Genomic DNA, 24,367 nt, shown 5'->3' with positions numbered 1-24,367 from the left:
TAACAATGAGAAAGGCATTTGCAATTTGCACATTTCCCCGCTCTGCCATTTTACTATTAATTTGCAATGTTTAGGCCAGATAGGCAGGAAGGAACTAATACAATGTATCATCACTCAAAAATAAAATATGCAAGGTTCAAGCAAAGGTTAAGCTGTAATTCAAGATTAGCCCGATGCTTTGATCACTAGTCTTAGGGCTTTCATGACACGGTGACAAGGATTGGTTGTGACCGCATGTATACTCTAAACTTTATTTCCTGGGTTGTGATACCAAATGACACAAATTGCTTCCAAAGCTGGCCCATGAGATTCTTCTTACAACATGCACTGGTGTGTCAACCAGTTTTCCCAGGTCCACATGCTCTCAATGGCAACAACTCACTTGCTCCCTTTCTTTTCGAGTAGCAGATTTCAAGTGAGAGGAGCTTCCTAATACTTGACCAATAATCCATTTTATGCTGTAAAGTAAAATAAGTTGTACATATGTTTGTTAATTGTGAGAGTATCCCGCTCCCAACTCTTTGGTTGAGGGAAAAGCGAGAGACTGAGTGGAAGGGAGGGAGCAAACACAATGACGTCTTCGATGTAATTTGTTGAAAATAGATTGAGAGTGATAACATATATTCCAGTGGAAGTGTAACAGTCAGCTTGTGCTGTGAGGCTAAGTTACCAGTAAATTACCTTGGGACAGATGTTGCTGTGGAAAATGTAAGACTGAAGATTTTTCTAACTTGATAAAGTTAGTTCTTATGAGCTTATTACTAACTAAGGGCACTTCCGAACATTGCTTTAATTAATGACAATGTAAAGGAAACAGGAAGCGCAATAGGAAATAACTAATTTAAACAGGTTCTTATTCCTGTGAGGTGATAGTAGTCCTTCCTCCCATGCCAATCCTGCTAATCCTTGTGGTACTAATCAGAACAGGAATTTCTCCATCACAGTCAAATAACATAATTTTTAGATTTAGAGTACTAGTTGTCCACAAATGTATTAATATGGTAGGACCCTCAGTTTGCTGGAGGCTTTGTCACTAAAGCCTATGTCCAAGGTCCAGAGACAGACTTTAAACTACAAACAGGAGCTCTTGTATGTATAAGGAATCCTTCTCGCAGGAATTAAAATCTGATTGTCATTGTCAGTTGTGTAGGGGCTTTCATATACACACACCTACACCTGATGAATGGTATTTCATCCTCTTGTTCTGCTTATGGTCCTTGTATCCATTCCATTCCATTCCATGCCTTTCATTTATCTTTACATCCTCATCCATTTCAAACTAAAAGGGTTAGAAGAACACAATTTGGAAACTTCTGGACTCAAAATAGTAATGTTTTTTAAAAAAGGTCATTTCAGAGATATATTAAAGTTTTGAACTTCATTAAAACAAAATTAAAGACCGCTTTTCTTTAAATTATTGTTGCATGGTACTTTGTGCAGTTCGTTGACTTCATTTTGAAGGTGCGAAGCAGTAGCAGCATAATGACATCTTTGCAAAAGAAGTAGCTGTTCCTGAAGGGGCATTTGGGATTCAAAAGGTGGAGTGAGCATAGCTGTCAACTTACAGATTTGAAAATAAGGGACCAGGAGCCTTAAAAATAAGGGACCAGCAGCCAAAATAAGGGACCTGCAGCCTCACCTGTTCCAGGCACTCCAGTCTTCCTGTCCTCCTACAGTCTGGTCAAACTCATGCTGGTAGCTCTGAGAACACTGTCCAACCAACTTTGTAACCAGAGGTTCAACTGAATAGAATCTGAATCACATGCACCACAAGGCCTATGCAGCCTCAGCTTAAGATGGCTCCCCGGCCTGGCTTTGCACTGCAAAGTTTGCAGCAGCACGTGCAACAAAATGGCATCCAGCATTCAAAAACCTCCTCAGCTTGCATTAACTAGCCACAAGGCATGCAAGCTCCATCCTCCAGTTGTTCTTAGACTTCTTATTGGGTGAGCAACGCAGCCAAGCAACACAGTTGGAGCCTCCCTCCTCCCTGGCCGGCAGGGAAGGAGGGAGAGGAGCTGCTTCCTTTGAAATTTAAGGGACATCATTTAAGGGACATTTAATAATAATAATAATAATAATAATAATAATAATAATATTTTTTATTTATACCCCGCCCTCCCCAGCCAAGGCCGGGCTCAGAGTGGCTTACAAGCAATAATAAAAGCAAGATGAATGATTACAACTTAAAAACAAAAATAAAATACAACATTAAAATAATGGAACATTAAAATATTAAAATGTAGCCTCATCGCAGGAGGAGAAGGAAAAGAAAAAAAAGAGAGAGAGGGAGGGAATCAAATTGGCTCCAAGCCAAAGGCCAGGCGGAACAACTCTGTCTTACAGGCCCTGCGGAAAGAAATCAGATCCTGCAGGGCCCTGGTCTCATGAGGCAGAGCGTTCCACCAGGCCGGAGCCAGAGTTGAAAAGGCCCTGGCTCTGGTTGAAGCCAATCTAACTTCCTTAGGGCCTGGGACCACTAGGGTGTTGTTATTTATGGACCTTGAGGCTCTCTGTGGGGCATACCAGGAGAGGCGGTCCCGTAGGTATGAGGGTCCTAGGCCGCGAAGGGCTTTAAAGGTCAAAAGCAGCACCTTAAATCTGACCGTGTACTCCACTGGGAGCCAGTGCAGCTTGAAAAGCACTGGGTGAATATGCTCCCATGGCAGAGACCCCGTGAGGAGCCTCGCTGCAGCATTCTGTACCCGCTGGAGTTTCTGGGACAGCTTCAAGGGCAGCCCCGCGTAGAGCGAATTACAGTAGATGACCGAATTACAGTAGATGATTACCTGGAGATGACCGTCACATGGATCACTGTGGCCAGGTCGGGGCTCCCACAAAACCATCCAGCCACAGCTTCCAAGCATCTGGTCAGTGTGTTCAGGGCCGAGTCAGTGTGGCCATCCATCAGCAGATAGAGCTGAGTGTCATCAGCATATTGGTGACAGCCCAGCCCAAAGCTCCGGATAATCTGGGCAAGGGGGCGCATAAAGATGTTAAAAAGCATCGGGGAGAGAATTACGCCCTGCGGCACTCCACACACCAAGGAGTGGCACGACGACATTTCCCTCCCTAGTGCCACCCTTTGTCCCCGACCAGAGATAAAAGAGCACAACCACGTCTGCGAGGCGGTGGTCCAGAAGATCATGATCAACCATGTCAAAGGCTGCTGACAAATCTAAAAGGATCAGCAGTCCTGACCCGCCTCGATCCAGTTGTCTACGGAGATCATCTGTTAGGGCAACCAGAGCCGTCTCCGTCCCAAAACCAGGACGGAAACCGGACTGAAATGAATCTAATGCCGATGTTTCCTCCAGAAACTGTTGCTGAACTGCTGTTCAGCAACCGCTCTCTCAATTACCTTACCCAGGTATGGAAGATTTGAAACTGGGCGGTAATTGGATAGGTCTAAGGGATCTAATGAAGTTTTTTTAAGAGTGGACACACCACTGCTTCCTTCAGTTCCCCTGGGAATGTCCCTGTGTCAAGGAACAAATTGATAATTTCAACCAGGGGGGTCCGCGCAACATCTGGACACTCCCTAATCAGCCAAGACGGGCACGGATCAAGGAGGCAGGTGGTGGGCCTACCAACTTGGAGGAATCTATCCACATCAGTAGGGAGTATCTGATCGAAATGGTCCAACACTGGACCTGAAGTCAGTTGAGGGGCCTCCAGTTCAGTCACTGTATCTAAATTGGCAGGGAGGTCACGGCGGAGCAACAGGACTTTCTCCGTAAAAAAGCTCGCGAATGCCTCATAGCGGTGGGTCGAATTTGTGCTTAAATTTGGTTGTCCTCCTAAGGACGTTATTGACCTAATTATTCTAAAAAGTTGTGCCGGGCGAGAGCTAGCGGATGCAATGGAAGCTGCAAAGTAAGATTTCTTAGCAGCTTTCATAGCCATCTCATAGGCTTTCATAAGTGTCCTATAAGATGTTCTTGAGGCTCCGTCACGAGTCCGTCGCCATACTCGCTCTAGCCGTCTGAGATCCCGCTTCATTTTCCGGAGCTCCTCAGTAAATCAAGGTGCCCGGTTTCGACGGGGTCGCAGAGGGTGCTTAGGCGCGATCTCATCAATGGCTGCCAAGAGCGAGTTATTCCAGTCCTCAACAAGGTCATCTAATGAGTCGCCAGGAGGAGCAGGGTTCCGCAAGGCTTGTCGGAATCTATCAGGATCCATCAGTTTTCGCGGACGAGCCCAAATAGGTTCGCCACCCGAGCCGGGGAGGAGCGGGAAGTCAATCTTGGCTTTCAGAGCGTAGTGATCAGACCATGGCACTTCCACAGCGGGGAGCATGATCACATCTATGCCAGCCCCAAAGATCAGATCCAGCGTGTGGCCTGCTTGATGAGTGGGGCCCAAAACAAACTGGGAGAGCCCTAGTGTTGCCATGGAAGTCACTAGGTCCAGAGCCTGTGAGGAGGGAGCGGCATCGGCATGGAAGTTGAAGTCTCCCAAAACCAGTAGGTTTGGGAACTCCAAGGCCCAGCCTGCCACCACCTCCAGCAGGTCTGACAGGGTGGCTGCAGGTGTGCTGGGTGGTTGGTACACCAGCCAGACAGCCAAGCTCTCCTTGGTGCCCCACACGAGACCAACACATTCAATGCCGGAGATCGCCGGTGATGGCAGAGCTCTGAAAGAGCAATCCTCCCGGAATAACAACGCTACTCCTCCCCCCCAACCCACAGTCCGCGATTGATGGAGGACAGAGAAACCTGGGGTGTTATCTCATGTAGGGAGACTACTTCGCCTTCCCGTACCCAGGTCTCCGTCACGCAAGCCAGGTCAATCCCCTGCGAGACAAAAAAGTCACGCATGGTGGCAGTTTTGTTGCCTATGGACCTGGCATTGCACAGCACCAATGACTTTTAAGGGACATCCATCAATAAGGGACAGCAGCGGGACATGGCCCTGGAATAAGGGACTGTCCCTTCAAATAAGGAACACTTGACAGCTATGGGAGTGAGGAATCAGGACACTTAACACGATTCCATTTCACAACTTCCTCTGAAATACTGCAATAAGCTCTATGCTTGACTACCCTTGAAGTTGGTCTGGAAGCTGCAAATAGTGCACAATGTTAGCAGCCTGACTGCTCACTGAGGCAGGATATTGCTACCATGTTATGCTGCTGTTGCCAAAAAAATTGCACTGGCTGCCAAGTAGCCACTATACCAGAAAAGTTAAAGGTGCTTGTTTTGGTATTTAACTCCTGTACAGGCTTAGGGCCAGGATACCTAAAAACCGACTCATCCCTTACACACCTAGTTAGCCACTGCACTGGACATCGCCTCCTGCAAATACCATCTTATTAAAAGTTCATGCTGCAGAATTTAGGAATTTGATCTCTCGTACGGTGGCACCTTCCCTTTGGCATACTCTCCAGTTAAATATTAGATAAGACACCATTTTTGTTGTTTTTTTCCCCGAAAACAGTTGAAAACCTTCCTCTTTCAACAAGTTTCCCCCCCAGTAGAGATTCTTTCCAGCCTGTTTTTATATTGGAATAGTTTTCAGAAGTTTTAATTGTTTTACCACTTGTCTGTGGTCCTGGGCTCATATGGGAGAAAGGGCAAGATGTATGTTAAATAATTAATAATGATAATAGTTCACTTTTCCCTCTTGGAACTGATTTAAATGTGATTAATTGCAATTCATGTAGGTGATCAGGGAGACGTACGTGGTGTGGTTGTTATTTTAAGTGATTTTAAAAACCACTACATTTAATTTAATGGATGCAGTCCATATAATTTGCTAGCATGTTTTTCTTTTGTATCACAGACTCATTTTGACCTTGTTATAGGTTAATTAGCATGACTGTATACAAATATATAGGATGCATATCTGAAGTTTTTCTCACAAGCACTGAGGTGATAATAGCTTAATTCTTGCTTGATTCTTCTTGTCTGTTCTCCGGGAACTCTGGGCTGACCCTGTCCATAATCTGATGACCTACCATTGCACTCAGCTATTTGGAAAACTGTTCTGGCCATAGCTGACCCTGAGGGTGGTATCTGGAAGACCACTGATCCATTGACCCATGTCAAGAGTGGATTTAGAATCTGATCTACTGGGCCTCTTACATAGTTAGCCAGTGGAGCTACTCCACATAATGTGTTTTTCTGCTTATTAAATAGCATGCACTATTCATTTGTTAGAAGGAAGACCAATTTTACACCAGTTACTAATTTCCTGGAGCAATTGCAAATATTAAGCCTTTCCATTCATGAAGTGCCCCTTACAAGAAATTGATAGATTTTCTGCAAAAATGTAAGCTTGCTTTAACTGTGCCTTCATTAGTTGGGACATTTATATAATGTTCCATTATAGCATATATATAATTTTAAAAATTCTTTTGCTTAGAAACACACAAAGTAGAAAAGCAATTGTAATCACTCAACACATGTGTGCCCCACATTTTGCAACATGAACCTAAGGCAGCGTATACATGTATTCAGAAAAAGCAGCCAATTGCTTATATGTATGGCTGCTTCTTAAAACTCAGTTTTTGTCATGTGGCTCTGGGGCAGGGATGCTGGTGTTTGTTCAGAAAATAACAAAAGCCTCGTTTGCATTAGAGAGCTGCTTGGGTTTGTCTATTGCTGAACAGACTCTTTGTAATCAGCAATTCATACCAATTGACAACAAACAGACCAACTTTATAAGTTGAATTGAAATCCACATTTAAAGTAAGTGGATTGCACCCATAAATTTCATTCCGCTCCTAAAAGAGGAGTCCATTCAATTTTTAAATTAGCCATTGTTTAATGGATATTGTTGCTGTTGCTGTGAGCAAAGAGATTGCTCTCATAGATTGTGATACTTGCAGTCCAGAAGTTACTTACCCATAGTGGTAGGACTGCAGTTGGCTGTTTTTACTAAGCAAGTTTCAGTGTGTGAAATGCCATTGTGGGACTTGCTTATTAGTTTTAGTTTTTCTTTATTAACTATACTTGTATGGGCATCGTCTCTTGGCAATCAATCCATCAATCCATCAATCAATCAGTCAATCAATCACCAATACAAAACAATAAAAGCACTTGTTCTTTCTGGCAAAAAACAAAAACAAAATATGAATTATAGGGTTGAAATGCCCAGATTAAAAGTAAAAGTTGTTTGAAAGGCATGGTGCATGGAAAGGTACAAAAAGGAATAAAACCTGGCCCTCAGAGGATGGTAGCAGATAAGACTTTCTGGAGAGGTCATGTTGCCAGCACCAATAAAATGTATCTAATTTTATCCCTCTGTTGATGAAATAGTTTTTCATTCACGGAGGTTCTGTGAGAGGGCAGGAAGTGATTGTGTGTGTGTGTGCGCGCAAAGTTTTCCTTTCGTCTTAACATGTTGGTTTTCATTTTTACATAGGAGCTGGTTCCTGAATTTTATTATCTCCCTGAGATGTTTGTCAACTACAATAATTACAATCTTGGAGTGATGGATGATGGAACAGTAGTGTCTGATGTTGAACTTCCACCATGGGCCAAAACCCCAGAAGACTTTGTTCGCATAAATAGATTGGTAAGATAAATGTCTGTGGACAAATGCTGGCTCCCTCAGTCTATAGAGCGAGATGAGCACCACAACCCCAGAGTCGTCCGCGACTGGACCTAACGGTCAGGGGTACCTTTACCTTTACCTATTCTCTGTATTAAGAGCTGGTGCTAGAAATGTCTTTCCTTAGAGAATGAGATTAGTCCCTTTGTTCTGTGTAAAGCTAAAATTTATGAAGCCTAGGATTCAAAGAGCTATTTTAGGTGTACTCATAGGCTTGGGAATGCCTAGTGAGATTCTTTTAAAACCTCAGCAGTAGACCCTCATGCTTTTCTCATTGTTTTAATGTAATGTAAGATTTTTTTGGGATACCTTTATTATATTCTCACATATATATTTCTGGCATTACTGATGACACTGTTAATCTAGTGAAAGATAGACAAAATGTTCATGTCTTCACATTAGGCATTTGATTAGTTCTGGTTCAGAGGGCACCATTACCCTTTATGTATGTTAACTGTAACAAGTTAAAAAGTTGAATTTCAAACCACCTGCTTTCCACCTACTACTTCACTTTAATGTTTTTGTGCTAACTTGTAATTATTTGCATCTTTAGCTATATCTCACTTGAGTTTTGTTATCTGTAATGAGCCACTGAAAGCACACACCTGCTTTCCATGATAGCTTTACCATATGGGTTAGCTCGAGGTAACTGGCCATTCATCTTCACTTGCGGCCCCATTTTTGTTTGTTAGTTTGGTCATAATCGGCGATGTTTTCCTCCTAAATACATCTTAAGTTATTTCTATCATACTTTTTAAAGAGCTCAAATCTGGGTTCATCCATTCCATACCTTGCAATGTATTGTAAAATATATATTCTTTTATTCTAGCCTGATAGACTTTATTTTCCATTATGTGACATAGTATGAAAAAAACGGGGTAGGAGATTGTAAATATTTTCTTTACTATTTGTTTATTGTATTTTATGCCACCTAATATTTATTAGATAGGTATTAAGACAAGGCCCATTTCTGTAATTATAGGATGAGAATCATATCGCTCTGTGATACAAATGTGCATATAATGTTAAATAGACCATGGAATGAAAGCATATGAGCCTAAGTATGTCTCAGTTTGGTCAGTGCCTGCATGGGATTCTATCCAGGAACCTCATGCACTTTGAACTCCATGATGAGGGGGGGGGGGTAGCATTTAACTGTAGAAAAGAAATCAGTCAGTGTGGTGTAGTGGTTAGAATGAAGGACTAGTACCTAGGAGGCCAGGGTTCAGTTCCTTACTCAGCCGTGAAACTCACTGTGTGACCTTGGGCCAGTCTCTGCTTCTCTGGCTAACCTTCCTTACAGGGTTATTATGATGATAAAATTGGGGTTGGGAGTATGCTACCTTGAGCTCCTTGGAGAAAAGGAGGCCTATAATGTAACAAATAAAGAAACGAGGTGAAAATTATTTCTATGGTACAAAAAGGTAGTGCTTGCATAAAAAACATTATTATACTCCCCAACCCATTTCATTCCCCACCCCTGGTATTTTTTTTTTCCAGATACAGCAATCCTTCTAATCTTCCTTGCTTAATTAAGAGAGAGATGAAGTTTGGTTTTAGAGTTCATCATAGATTTCCTCTTGCCCTGCATAAAAATATATGCCGTGTAATGGGGAAAAGGGAAGTCCACATACCTGATGTTTTACATGTGACTCTTACTCTTTGTGCAAGGCCTTGCATTTGTTGAGTCCAAATGAAATGGAATGTATAAGTAATTTATATGAATAATTGCATGATTAATGTTCTATTCTGGGGTTATGCAAAATACGTTGTGCTTCTGTAATTACATAGCTCCAGTGACTGTATGTCAGCTGTCTAATTAGTATTTTTTGTAAGATTATATAAATGTGAGTAGTGAGGGAAATTATATTTTAAAAATTCTAATATTTTAAGAATTCTTTGTAAATAACACGAGAACATTTTAAATGTTATAAAAAAGCAGAGTTGTCTATTTATTACATCCTTGCAACTTCCTAGATCACAATAAATAACGATAGTAGTTTTAAATGCCCATTTTGTAAGCTATTGCATGCAGATTCCCCCCCCCCCTTTCAGTTTGTTTTACAGATTTTTCTACAGTGATTAGACCTCATGAAATGCATACTGCTTTGATCTGTGACCTTTTTGTGGTGCTAATCGGGTTCCTGATATCATTATACCTTGCTCATTAATCATATTTCCTACATCCCATCAGCCAACCAGACAGCCAAGCCTCTGTTTCAGCCCTGTGCCTGGCAGGTTTCTGCTTTTCCAGATTATTACACTGTGATACTTTGGCTTCTCATAACCAGACCCACATCAAGCTGTGTACTACAATTAAAGTCAGATGGTCCTCAGGTTGAACAGGGATATAGTGTTGCAGCTGTCCGTCTTTTATTGGAATAGACCAGCAAGGGGAACAGATGATATATAGGACAGTACATAATAACAGATTGTACAGTATCAGGTCAATAGCAGGGGTTCACAATGCTAATTGGCAAACATAGTTACTTTAATCTAGCTCCCAGTATTAAAAAATAACAAGATGGGGTTTCATTAAAACAGATTAGATATATCTTTGCCTTTGTCTTGGGAGAAAGAAGTAGGGGGAAATGTGAGGATATAAACTACAGTGACTTATGAAACCAGAGGTTAATACTTTTTTTAAAAAAAGCAGCAAAAGAAAAAAACAAGTTTAAACTGTAACAAAGGATAAGGTTAGCATCCCCTTTAAAAATCTGGGAGAACAACAATATATTCAGCTGGTATTCAAAAGCCATTGAAGAGGGTTCTAGATAAATGGGCAAGGGAACTTCCTGAATAGGGCTCATGGTGATGGGCTTTGTTGGCTGGGCATGCTTGTATGGCGTCAGATATTCTTCCAGTCCCAAACTGTTTACGTACTTTGAATTAGAAACACAAGCAAATTTGTAGCTAGCGAACTGATATGATAGGTACCTTACACTTAATCCCAGTCATTAGCTTTGTTGTGGTATCCTGAACTTCCTGAAGTTTCTGAAGTCTTCGAAGGAAACCTTACATTATGTGCATTGTAGCAATCTAGCCTGAATGTTTTTTGTAGCACGGAGAACTATAGCCAGGTCTTTTTGGTGTACTGCCAAATGATTGGTGGCTTTTTGCTCATGCAATGTTCCAAATAACATTTTCAGATGCAGAAACTAGATCTTTGGTCCTCAGTGCAGTCATTCACATTTTCTGTAGCTTGATCAGTATGTTTTGCTTCCTTTTGTCAACCCTTAGAAAGGTAAACAAATTTAAACAGTATTTTTTTCCCTAAACTTGTTTTGATTAACTGTCAAATTGTTTAAATGTCACCTTGCTATTTGCCATTTATTGCTTCAGTCATTCCATGACTTAACCTGTTGTATCCTAGAGCTGTAATGACCATACTTCGTTCATGGATTATACTAGTTTGGTAGGCAATCTGTGCAAATTTCTTATTGTCGGGGGCAGCCAGGAACATTTTGCCGCTAGAGGCAAAAACCCTGGCACTGCCCCCCACTTCCTGTCCCTCACTGATGCTTGGCGCCAGGCAAGCGAGGTGCTGCTGGGTGCTTGGTATCTTCTGCTCCTGGCCTTTCACAAAGAGAATGAGGGGGTGGAATATGGAGGCCTAGGGAAAAGTAGAGGAGTGTGCTGCCACCCATGAGCATGCTGCTCTAGCCTCTGGAGTCGAGGAGCAGGAGGTGGCAAGCATTTGGCAGTGGTGAGCTCCCAGCAGTAGCAAGTGCTACTGGTGAGTGAGATGATGAGACCTGCAGCCCACCTGCCCACCAATCTCTCACTTGTCTTGCCACTTTGGGTGGTGGCTTCTTCTCCTCTCAGGGTGACATCCCCTCTCAGGGTGCTGTCCTGAAGCAGCTTGCTTCAGACTGCTTCATGGGCAGACTGGTTGTGCTTATTATGGAGTGACACTGCCTATAAGATTCAGCTCACCCACACCGTGAATTTGCCTACAAGCCCACAGCGATTTTTTGTGATGTTTTAGCATTTTAAAAGATAACAGAAACTGTTACCCACAGTGTAAATGAGACTTTATTCTACAATACTTCTGACATAGACTGCAAGTACTGCCATCAAGAGTCTCTCTTAATGAATCTCTTGAGAAGGTAGCATGGACAGAGATCTGATTTCAGGAACTTGGAATCCAGAGAGTAAGAGAAGTTCTTATTCCTCATGATCTATGAGAGCTGTAAGTTATGACTGCTGTTCCTACAAGGGTTTAAGCTCAACTGAGTACCGAAATAGGAACTGAGGCCGTCGGTTGGGCTGAATACCCCAGCCGTAGGAAGCTGCCTTATATTGTCATTGACCCTTATAGCTCCTTATTGTCTACTCTAGAGATATCAGTGTACTGGAAGAAGCAAAGATCACCAGTGTTGAAGCAATGATTCTTCAACATCAACTTTGTTGGACTTGTCATGTTGTTCAGATGCTTGATGATCGTCTTCCAAAGCAACTACTCTAGTCCGAACTTAAAAATGGAAAGCATAATGCTGGTGGTCAACAAAAGAGGTTTAAAGACTGTCTCAAGGCAAATCTTAAAAAATGTAGTATAAACACTGACAACTGGGAAACACTGGCCTGTGAGCGCTCCAGTTGGAGAACAGCCTTTACCAAAGGTGTCATGGGCTTTGAAGACACTCAAACTCAGGACACAAGGGAGAAACGTGCTAAGAGGAAGGCATGCTTGGCAAATCCACACGGTGATCAACTCCTGTCCAGAAACCAACGTCCCCACTGTGGAAGGATGTATGGATCCAGATTTGGCCTCCACAGTCACTTACAGACACATTGTTAAAACTGTGTTTATGGAAGACAATCTTAGTCGGCTATGAGTGATCGCCAAAGAAGAAGACTCTAGAGATAACCAAAGTTGTTCATTCCAGGTGTTGATGGACTCCAACCTCCATCAGCCCATGCCAGCATGGCCAGTGTTGAGGAGTGATTGAAATTATAGCACAACTGTCTGCTAACAGTTGTCCAGGGTTTCAGGAAGCAGTCTTCTCCAGCCCTATCTGGAGATGCCTTTGTGTGCAAAGCATGTGCATGGCTGATCTATGCTAAGAACTAGCAGAATCCATGCTAAGAACTAGCAGAAATTTAAAGGGGTAGAGCTTTGCCAGCACTAGGTGGCCTGCAGGTATATCCCCAGCATTAGGTACAGACCGTTTAAGGTAGAGTGAATGCCCTTGAGCAATTGATGAGGCAGTGGAGCTGTTAATTGTGATATATTGCTTCAGTAGTTTGGACGCTGGCCTTTGGTCAGTGTCAAGCATCGAGTGATTGCGTGGCCTGAATATTACTTTGCCTGAGACCTAGTTCTCAGGTCATCTTCATGATTAAGGGTTCCCAAAGCAGATACCTTGGTTGTCCACCTGTAGACAGTCTTGAGTATATTCTTGAAGAAGGGTTCCATTATCTCTCTTAGTGACACCATTTCAAAATTCAGCTAGTAAAAGCATTTCACAGAATTCAGCTACTTTGTATGCAAAAATGCAGGGATTCTTGAAGCCTAGAGGCCAACTCTGTATGGAAATTGCTCCCCTGCATAAATGGAACTTCTGAGATACAGGATCACTTGAAAGGAAAGGTGGCAGGCTGCATACTCCCAGTGTGGTGTTGTGGTTAAGAGCGTTAGACTCATAATCTGGGGAACCAGGTTCACGTCTCCGCACCTCCACATGCAGCTGCTGGGTGACCTTGGGCTAGTCACACTTCTCTGAAGTCTTTCAGCCCCACTCACCTCACAGAGTGTTTGTTGTGGGGGAGGAAGGGAAAGGAGAATGTTAGCCGCTTTGAGACTCCTTCGGGTAGTGATAAGGCAGGATATCAAATCCAAACTCTTCCTCAGTTTATGATCCAGGGCAGGCTAGAGCCTTTCCCAGTGAGTGATCATTGTAAAGTGAAAGACTTCAGGCAGCCTGGAGATCTTCTCTGAAGGAAAATTATTTGCCATCGATTGGGGAGGGTGGGGAAGGAGTACCTCACTAGAGTAGGAATTTGAATTCCTTATTAGGGACAGAACTGGATTGAGGCACTGTCTGCAGCTATTGTTCTCAGAACAAATAGATGAGATAGGTCCCCATATTTGCTCAATTTATTCAAGGAACCATATATGTTGGACTGAATTGAAGGGGCTGGGAGATGTATTATGATGGGAGTAGGATCAGTATTGTGACTGATTGACTAGTAAAGTGGTTGATACGTTGCATTGTTTCAATTTATTTGACTTTTGCCTAATCTAGAAAACACTAAACAATTACTGTTTCTGCCAGCTACCATGGTAACAGTATTCTGGGCTTCTAACCAGGCGATCTGTTCTTGCTTTTAAGTGCCTTCCCTTTCTCCTTCATAGGCAATTAATTAATTAGAGAACTGACAGTTATTTTCAAAACCATGCATTTTCTTTCATGCTGATATTCTAGTGGTCAGATCTGCAAATGTAAATGGAAAGTTTTGTGCTTAAAGCATTTGACTGTCACTCTGAAGTTTATGTTTGCTTCTTTGTTTTGTTCAGGCCAGAGTGCCTTTTCTATTATGTGGCATCTAGTGCACTTGGGTATAAATAAATGTTGTTAGTAGTGATAGTATATTCTCTTGTAACAGGATGGTGTGAGCATGTTTAATGTTAAAGTAGATTTGATACCTTGAGACATCAAAATGTGTGTAAACCAATAATGATAAGTGTGGAAATCATGCTGTGCCTATAGGTTCATATACTTAAGCAAAATGGCACCATTACAATCACTTACTCTCATCTCTTCCGTACGAAGAGTTATAGATGCCACATGCTTAGCCATTCCTGGCTTGGGAGTATATGGTCTCTTAACTACACAGCAACAAAGAGACAGAAATTCTAAATGCTCCATGCATACACATTGCCACCAAAAATATATATTGTAATGGCATGTGGGTTGGGTAGGAGAGAAAGTATCATTTTACAAGGGATGTGGGCAGGTGCAATTAATTTCTGCATGCAGAAGCGCTTTCCTCCTGTCTTGGTCAAAGGCTGGAGCAGAGAGCATCTAGTGTGTAGAGTGGTAGCGTCGGTCTCGCTGCAGTAGTGTCCCCCATGCACTTTACTCGACAGGCGTGAGCAGCAGCTATATAGGAAAAGGTAAAAGTGTGTACTTGGGGAAAACAGGTGTTGGCTTGCCTCCAACAATCTTGATGATTTCAACCTGTTTGTGTTGGGTCATGTCCAGAAGAGTTGTTGCCAACTGAGAGCACTCTCCTGGATCCAATCCACTGTTCTTTAGAATTTAATTGGAGCTCCTATCTGCTTGGCCCCATGCTGTGTTCCATTTCCCAGTCTTGCTAGAGTTTGACAAAGAAATGAAACCTGCAAAACTGGTATCTCTCTCTCTCTCTCTCTCTCTCTCTCTCTCTCTCTCTCTCTCTCTCATCTACAGTCACCATGATAACATTTTTTCTCGGATTCCCTTAGACCTTACTACCTTACACCAGACTCAGAAATAAAAAGCTTTTTATTTATTTACAAATACTGTATATACACCAGGGTCGTTCTTATAAATAAAATCTCTCATCCAGCGTGCCTGCTATTTTCACTTTTTCTTGAAACTGCAGCATTCATTATCTTACACTTCCCCAGTCAAGCGAAGAAATGCTGCTTGAATTTAATTCCCTCGAGGACAGTAGTGCCATCCCTTACCTTATACATCTTCCTTGCTTTATAGGCTGCATTAATAGAGAAGTACAAATGAGTGATTCCACCCCCTCTCAGTTTACTGCGTAGAGTAAGTCTTCTTCATATTGCATATTGATGCAGCATCAAGTTGAATGGCTCGTGCAGTTCTTTTGTTGGAAGATATTTTCAGAAAGGTGTACTATTTCTTAAATAAAAATGAAAGGAGAAAACATAGTTCATAAAAACAAAGGGATTTGTCTAAATTTTTTTATGATTTGAAAGTTATCTGGCAGGCTCTGATAGCTAGAAACAGGGAAGTGCAGAACACCACAAAGGTCCTCCTACAACTGCTGACATCACCCGAGGCTTTCACTCTAGGCTTCCTTTTTATGGGCAGACTCAAGGTGGATGAATCAGCCTGCCCACAGCTTTGTCCCATTCAGCTTCTCTCTCCATACCAAGTTCCACATACAGGAGCTTTTGTGAGTTTCTCTAGGGGTCTCAAGGATGGAAAAGGACATCTCTCCATGCACAGCTGTTGGTCTAGCCTCTGCCCTTTTATCCAGCAGCTAAAAAACGAAAAACAAATTATTGAAGTATTAAAATTAAAGATAATAATAAAAATATTATTTATACCCCACCCATCTGCCTGGGTTTCCCTAGCTGCTCTGGGCGGCTCACAATAGACATAAAATACATATTATTTACATACACACACACACCAACCTAACTCATGGTTCTTGAGTTTAATACAATAATGCACATTTTTAGATTGATGTTATTTTCAAAGTTTATAGCAAAATTTCTCCTCAAGGTATCTGGGGCAGCATGCGCATAACAAAAATCAGCAATTAATTTTAAATTATCTTTTTATTCCTTCTCAAGTTCTGCACTCTTCATAGCTGGACTGAGATTTCATCTGTTGTTTCACACACATGCCCTTCCATCTGCTTTTCAGTAGCAGCTTATTTTGGAAATCATTGCTGCTAGATGTGAGATGACCTCCATCTTTAGAGCAACTCTAAAATTCTGTGATTTCTGCCATCCAATCTTTCCCACTTTAAAAGAAGGCAGATGCTTCGTAAAATATTGATTTTTAACATGCCTTTTCCAATTGAGTGAGATGTTTTAATTTAGTGTTTCTTCTTCCATTATCTTTTTTTGCCCCCTTTTTTCATGGGTCTGTGTATTTAGTCTGTAAGCTCCAGGCAGGGTTTTCTTGTTTTCAGTTTTGTGTTTTTATGTAGTACGTCACTTTGTTTTCTTCCAGGCGCTTAAAAGATTATAGTGGTGGTGATGATAATATGTATAGAAGGGTAAAGGGGCTTTGAATGCTGGAATCATAAAATATTTACATATGTGTGCGTGTGTGTGAGTGAGAGAGAGAGAGAAAAGAGAGAGAGAGAGAGAGAGAGAGAGAAAGAGAGAGAGAGAGAGAGAGATAGAGAGAGTGAGAGTGTAAGTATAAGCATTCAATAAGAAGGTTTGTAAATTCATTTTTCCTTTATCTGATTAGGTAGTCTACATTTTAGGCAATGATGTGTGAACAAATCTCAGGAATTCTTAAGTTCTTGGGGCAAGTTGTACATTTGTGACTCACTGATTAGTAGATAAAGCATAATACCTCTTAATTTGGGGTCACAAGTGCTCAACTGTCATGTGCTGACCTTTTAGTCATTACATTTTGAAGTCATGTCATTCAGGAGGCTGGGGAGAAATTTGAAGGACAATTCTGAATGACTGGAGTTTACTTGGAGTTCCTGTTCATACAATAATGTGTATAGGCTACATACTTGCATTATGAATAATGCAGATAAATCCACACGTGATATGCTATAAATATGAGTGGTTGGATGAAAAAGGTAGAACTTGAAGCATAAAACAAACCCAAAGTTTCAGGATTCATAAAGTTCGTAGATGCTGAAATTTTCAGTTTCTGAGTTCAAAGCAAAATTTATAAACCTTAAGGACTCTGTTGATGTGAAAAAGTTAGGTACTTTTTGGTGTTGTGTTAGGAAAGAAATACTGCACGTATTCAGAAGGGTGAATAGGGAGAAGGAGGATCCTTTAAGCAAAGGGCAGCAATCTATCTCTTTATCTAAATTATCTGTGTGAGGAATTTTGGCACTGCTGGAGGATGGTGGGGCAAACCCTCCAAAATTGTCTAGGGGAGGAAGTGTGCTACAGGCAACGAGACGTTACTGTGAAGCTTAAGCAGCCAATTTATCTGTCTTACTAGGTGACCATTATGTGGTTGTTTTAGCAGCCACAAATATTGTCAGAACAAATGAATTCCAAGATAATGAGTACGTCAAGGCTTTCTGACACTGGTGGGTGTGCCATCACAAATTAACTAGTATTAAAATCTTTTCAGTACACACTTGTCTAAGTTTCCAAACTTTTAAAACTCAGCTAGAATATTTATGTCAAACATCAGCTCTCAACAGACTTCAAATGATGCAGACATGGATGTGTGTTCTAGTCATGGAGGAATGGGATTGACTTTTTTTTTAATAGAATGGTTGTGAAGATAATTGTGAGAATCTCTGTATTCAGTCCTGCTTTCTGTATCCAGTTTCTGTGAGCAAAGGTTACAGATAAATAGAAAGAGTTGGCTTTTTATTGTTTGTTGCAGTCAAAACAAGGGCAGGATTAATAACTGCACACTTTCAATGAATAAATGATCAGTTTAAGATTTAGTACATTAATTTGCAGGGCTCAGGCAATTGGTGGGGTTGAGAATTAAAAACCCAGTTTGTTATTGACCTATAACTCCCATTGTCCCTGATCATTAACTATGCTTGCGCTGATGGGAGTTAAAGACCAGCAACATCTGGAGAGCCCCAGTTTCCTCACCCCATTCTAGGAGATGCTCTTGCAAGCCCAGGCAGGACCTGGCTTGATGGCAGTAGGCAAAGCTCTTAAGTGATCCCAGTAAAGGAAGCACTTATCAGTTATCAATTCTATTTCTTTCTCCTGGCAACATTAGCTTGGATGCTTAGGAAGAAATTTCAGGTTGTGAGCCATATATCTCTATATAGTTTGTTATATGCCATGTAATTATCTCTTGGGTAGAAAGAGGAGTGCACCTCCATCCTCTAGTCTAAAGAATGCAGAAAGTTAAGATCCAAATGACAGCCCTCTAAACTTTCTCCCAGATCAGATGTCATTTTGCAACTTCTCATAGATAGGCTTATTATTATTAATATTAACTTCCATCCTGCCTTTCTTCCCCCAAGACTCCAGGGCGGCAAACAACAAAATAGCAAAACAATACTTTAAAAAATAAAATAAAAACAATTTTAAGCAGTCACATATCCTCACAGCTAATAATTTAAAGGTTGCCAGGGACAGTATATCTCACCCATCAAATGCCTGGGTGAACTTCTCCTACTAGATTTTACCAGCCACATTGGACAGGGATCAAGAGGATACATTGTCGAGTTCATAGCGGCAAGTGTTCTGACCATATCATTAGGCTACAACAACTCGTGCTAGACGATGCTCCAGGGACCTCAAATGGACCTGCACTAATTGTGGAATCAAGTTTGACATGGTTCTGAATGATTTTGCCCTCAAAGTGCTTTGCAAATATCTCACAGCAAGCTGTTGAGTGGTCTGTTAATGACAAGACCCTGGTCTGAACCAATCAATCTACAGCTCTGCTGTTTAGTTCACTGAAGATGGAGGTCAATAAGTATGTTCTCTTTGCTGCTGCCAGTACCACATGGTAAACACAACTGTGCACTCATACCTGTGTTTGGTCAAATTTGTGTTGAGACTTGTGCCACCTGTGCTCTAGCTGTTGACCAGCCTGCTTCAACATTTGGAGCTCAGAAAAAGCCGCAGGGTCCCTTTGGCTTAGAGAGGATGCTTAGGAGAGTGAATCAATGGGCCTCTCCATCTTTCCACTCCACAGTGAGATTAGAACCTCAGCCATGCTGCCTGGAAATTCTCCCAGGGCATATTTATTTATTTAAAAATGTATACCCTGCTTTATAAGGAACTTCCTCCATAATCTACAATAAAAAAACCCACACTCCACATAACAATAGAATATAGAAATACAAATGCAGTATGCTGTAATAACAATAAACCAGCATAAAAACTCAAGAAATAGAAAATAAAACATAATATGGATTATAAAAGCAGCATTGAGACATAAAATGCTAAGAATGAAACCCTTTCTGTAGTGAAAACCAGATTGAGGGTATGATCAGCGTTATATCTTGGGTGCATGATTTATTGAGCTGCCCCATGGTTGTCATAGTGGCCATCAAAAGCTGAACCAGCTCAGGCAACATGGAATTAGATCCTCACCAAGACTAACATCCTCAAGTTCTCTATCATCCCACCAGAAACCTCCTCCATCAGCTCAGTAATGGAGGTGGCTGAGCAGTGGGATGGGTGATACAACGAGCAAGATCCCTGTCCTGTCTGTAACCCAACACCAAGTACAAACTCTCACATCCAGCTCCCAGATGCATTGGTTTTCTGGTAATAATGATGGTAATTTTTATGAATGACTGCCATGCCCCTATTCCGTGGTCCACCTGACCTCAACTGTGCTACACTGAATTCCCAGGCAACCACACCTGCTTAAGACTAGAGTGCCTCAGCTCAGCTCTTAATAATGCATACCACATCAACCGCCTCATCCATGATCAGATCAGTTACTTCATTGTGGACTGCTATAGCCACAATATTGGCCATAGTGACCCCCTCTGCCAAAGCAACCTTCAACAGGAGGATTTTGCAGAATGATTTTGATGCGGTCAGTTCTGACTTTTCCACTTTATCACTGCTCACCCTAGTTTGACTATTACTAACAGGAGGCAGAGCACAAAGAAAAGTGTTACATTTTACTAGTAGGCTGCTGTTTTTCCTGGTGTAAGCAAGAAGTCTGGTACAGCCTCAAATAATTTCTACATCTAGGGTAGGGGTAGTTGAGGAACTTTGGATCTACCCACTCCAGTGTCCTCCTATCTGCTTCCCTTTAGTTCAGGTTAAGTTTCTTTCTTCGTTTTTGTTGTCGTTTTATTTAGAATCCGTTCTAGGCCTGGGAAACAAACCTTCCACACAGGTTCTTGTGCAATCTGCACAGGAAGGGGTTCCCTTCCTGGGTGGCATTTCTGCTTCAAGAGCCCTGCCTGCTACCTGCAGGAGATGCAATAATGGGTCCAGATAGTTCTAATAACATTAAGAAGAGCAGGCATTTACTAGTAGATTCCATTTTTATTATCATGGAGGGGGATAATTTCATTGTACTCCTCTATAGTTTTTAGGATTAAAACTCTTGCATTAAATCTACTAATAAATTCGCTTGCCGCATGATTTGCCTGAAAGCTAATCAAACCAAAATGTATGTTTTGGTTCACCTCATAAGAATGTAGGAATTTTGTTGTCTAACACAGGTGAATTTTCTCTAACAGATTTAAATTGGCAAAGGAGAATGATTTAAACTGGTTTCCTTTCTTAGCCAATTATAAATGAACTGTTGGTTTAAAGTTGTAGTTCAAGTTGCTTTAAGACTGTTTATAATGTATCCTTTGAAAAGCAATTGGTGCCTGTCTTTTGTTGCAAAGCAGTAAGTCTGGGGCACAGAGCCTGCAGAGCAGTAAAGGAATTTGATTTTACTCATTTCTAAAATTAAAGACAAATATCTGTTTCTATTGGATTATAAACAGGTTCTGGACAGCTTCAGCTGCTACATAAGCCAGGGATATTTTAATTTGCTGGGCAGACATGTTTACTGTGTACTATGTAGTTTATGAGTGTTACCATAAATGAGGTAATCTTGCATCTTGGTTTCCATGTGTGAAACATTACATGAGCAAATGCAGCTGGGCTGTTAGTTGATGATATTAGTGGACTTTATTTGGACATAAACTATGTGCTGAACTGTTTAAAATATTTGCTTTAAAGTTGGTAATGCTGTTTGCTTTAGCACTTTTATACAACTTCGGTGAAATTAAAATTCACAAAAGGTGCATATCTCAACCTCAGTGTTAGCAATGAAGATTCAAATAGTAACACCATATTCCTGATAAAAGTAAACTTTATATTCCTTCCTGATAACAGTTTGCATTAAGCATGCACATGAACAGTAGCTAGCATGGTAAAGTGGAGCCAAACTCTGTTTGTGGAAAGTGTCCCTGTCTGATTTGGGGAGATTGCCCGCCCCCCCCGTGCCATAGCCCACCGTAACAGCCAGGTACTCACAACTCTCTGGAGATGTTTTGTGGGAAGCTAATGGTCTGCTGGGGGGAGGGACAGGAAATTCACATCCTGTCTACTTTCTTCCATGGGTTTTTCTCTGTATTGAGACCACTGTGTTTTGCTGTATACTTTTGAAAAATCCAAAGACATAATTTTTATAAAATCTTATTGCAAGTTTAAAAAATCTTAGTGAAAGTAAAAACAAATAGTTCAAATATATTTTGAAATTTACTGCTGTTCCTAAATTAAATTCTCATGGTGAAAGATTGTTGGTAGTAAATAACATTTTTGAACTCTGGATGGATTTACAATTGCATGTGCAGAACCACATTTATTCAGCATTCTTAGCATTCAATATATGAAACTGTTACTATTTTTGTACACTTTAGTACTTCAAGGTATACCTTTAATTAGCAGCTTATTCAAATATTATATATGGCCTTTGATTAATAACCCCTGAAAGCAAATTGCACATCATTTATTTTTATTTTTATTTAAAAAATATATTCTAGGAATTTTTTTACTGTGGGATAGTTTTAAGCTGGATGCCAGCAGAAGAGGACTTGGAAAATAATTACAAATTGTTGTGGGCTGTTTAATGTATAAGATGGAGAATGGTGGGGGGGAGGAAGACAGGGGTCAAGGAAAACGATGTAATGCTATAATGTTTTTAGATGTATACATGGCATTCCTACATTGGTTCAATTTGTTAAGCTACCTGACGTCTTCATGCGTAGTTTAAACAAGATTTTATTCTTGGGCTGCTCTTCCTTTTTAGCTTTCTTCTTAAGGAGAAGGATGATAAATGGAAATATAAACATAGCATGAGAATGTGAACTAGCTCCCAAACATTTCAATAGGTTTGTATAAACAACTGGTCATTGTTACCTTTAGTTGGATTACAGTTTCCCTCAACGCAGTAAGGCACTTCATCTGTGTTTTGGTGTATTTGCTTAAAGACCTCAGTGTTTAAATAATGGTTATATAATTATACATTCATTAAACATTTCATTTTAAGACATAATATCATAATAACCTGGACTGAAGAAAAATTGCCCGAAAACGGACAAGTCTTAACTTTAAACCATTTGTTTTACTGAGTTCATTTTAATTGTGTATCTTTAAAACAGGGTATTGTATCCTTTGTCATTATATGCATACTGACCATAGATGTCTTTAAATGTTCACTGTATAGGTTGGACCACATGGCCATAGCCTAGAAGAAACATGGGGGAGAGGACATAGCTCAGTTGCAGAGCACATGCTTTCCCAGGTTTCAGTCCCTGGATAGGAAAGGCTTGTGCCCGAAATCTCTGTCAAGAACTGCCAGCAGTATAGAAAATACCAAACTAGATGGGCCATTGCTCTGACACAGTTTAAGATAGTTTGCTATGTGTCACTTGAGATTGGACGTGAGATCCCATTGGGAACCAGCACAAATGAGTATCTGAAATAAATTGAAACAGCAGAAATAAAATGTTTTCTACTAAGTTCTTACTTCTTTCATTTCCCAAAGCTACGACCTAATATTTTACTTTTTAAAGAGATTTCGAATATACAATTTCATTTTTGGAGTAAGAGAATGAATAATATCGCAGCTGAAATCAGAATGAAAACGTTCATACCTTGATGAGTAAAACAGTATTAAATCTATTTTTAAAAAACTTTCTAAGGGGCGTTTTTGGAAACGAGGCTAATCCACACAACATTTTCATTTTAGGTACACTAGCCATTTAAGCAGCTTTGAAATTTATACAATTTTTGTTTAGCTGTCAAAATATTTAATTATACCCTGCCTTGAAGGTGTAAAACTGTCAAATAAATCAGAGTCTTTGAATAAATGTTTGGCGAATTGCTCTGGCTATGACACTGTAGATGCTACTTGGCAAAACTTTGTGGTAAACGTTTAGTCAGCAGGTATAGGGCAATGCTGGCACGGTGCTTGATAATTACTTGTAAAACAGCAGGTTGTGATGAAGTGGGTTAAGATGTTGCATGTGCAGCTTCAGAGCACTGGGAAACAGTGAACCTAGCTTCAAAAAAAATATACATCTCTGTTCATTTTACAATGCCAGGAAAAGTGCTATCACTAAAAACATTTCCTCAGAAAAGAATTTTTGTTTTAATGAAGCCACTCCGAAAGCTATATGGGGAAAAACCACCACAAATCTCAAGTCTCTTGCTTTTGTGTGAAAAGGCTAATATGTCTATAATTACTAAAGTTTCAAGAATCTGGTTAAGCGGAAATTTTTCTTAGCGCGATCCTTGAGAAATATATATGTACAGTGGTGGTAGTAGTGGCAATGCAAACTCTTAAACTCCCAAAGGTGATTGGGGTGAGGTAAATTAGTTCCCCTTTGAAGCTTTTCTTCTCCCCTCCTTTCAGAATGAATGAGGAGGTCCTTGAATGAAAGCTGCTTTTCATTAGTGCCACCCAATACCTATTTGAAAGAAAAAAGCTCTCCTAACACACACAAACACAAGAGTAAAGGAAAGCTTCCCCTTTCTACAAGGAAGAGTTCAGCTAAACAGCTCCTAGCTTCTCTTTCCAGTCAGGTGGCTTCAAATCAAAGTTAATTACTGTAGTCATTTATTCTAATCACTCTCTTCGTATGGCTAGCTGCATTCTGTCATGGGGTGGCATCGTTTGAAGCCAGTTAGGTTTGAAAGCCACTGCAGGGTACTTGAGCCTCATTAGTGGGGCTTATCCATGCCTGGCTCTGGATGTGATCCCTGATTAACTCTCTGTTAGCCTCCCTCCCCAGACAACACTCCTCCCTTCCAATTAACTCTTGCCTTACTGTCTGCTTTTCACTCATATCAAGACATAGCAGCGTGAGGAGATGTTATTTAGCTGGCCTTTTGCTTTGCTTGCTAAGGCAAAAACACCCGTATTTCTTGATTTGCAGCTCTTTTACACAATTGCGATCCGGACAGATG

At 40.9% G+C, this 24,367-nt stretch overlaps 1 protein-coding gene across 1 annotated transcript in view; it reads left to right on the top strand.

Moving 5' to 3' along the window:
* Positions 1–24,367, top strand: part of LRBA (LPS responsive beige-like anchor protein) — a 357,313-nt gene that overhangs the window by 272,558 nt on the left and 60,388 nt on the right. Inside the window, 1 exon segment of the mRNA XM_079990486.1 lies at positions 7,369–7,521. Coding sequence (XP_079846612.1) covers positions 7,369–7,521 — 153 coding nt within the window.

Source organism: Podarcis cretensis, assembly GCF_951804945.1.
Source record: "Podarcis cretensis genome assembly, chromosome: 9".
NCBI classification, from domain to species: Eukaryota; Metazoa; Chordata; class Lepidosauria; order Squamata; family Lacertidae; genus Podarcis; species Podarcis cretensis.
This window is presented reverse-complemented; position numbering and strand designations above follow the sequence as displayed.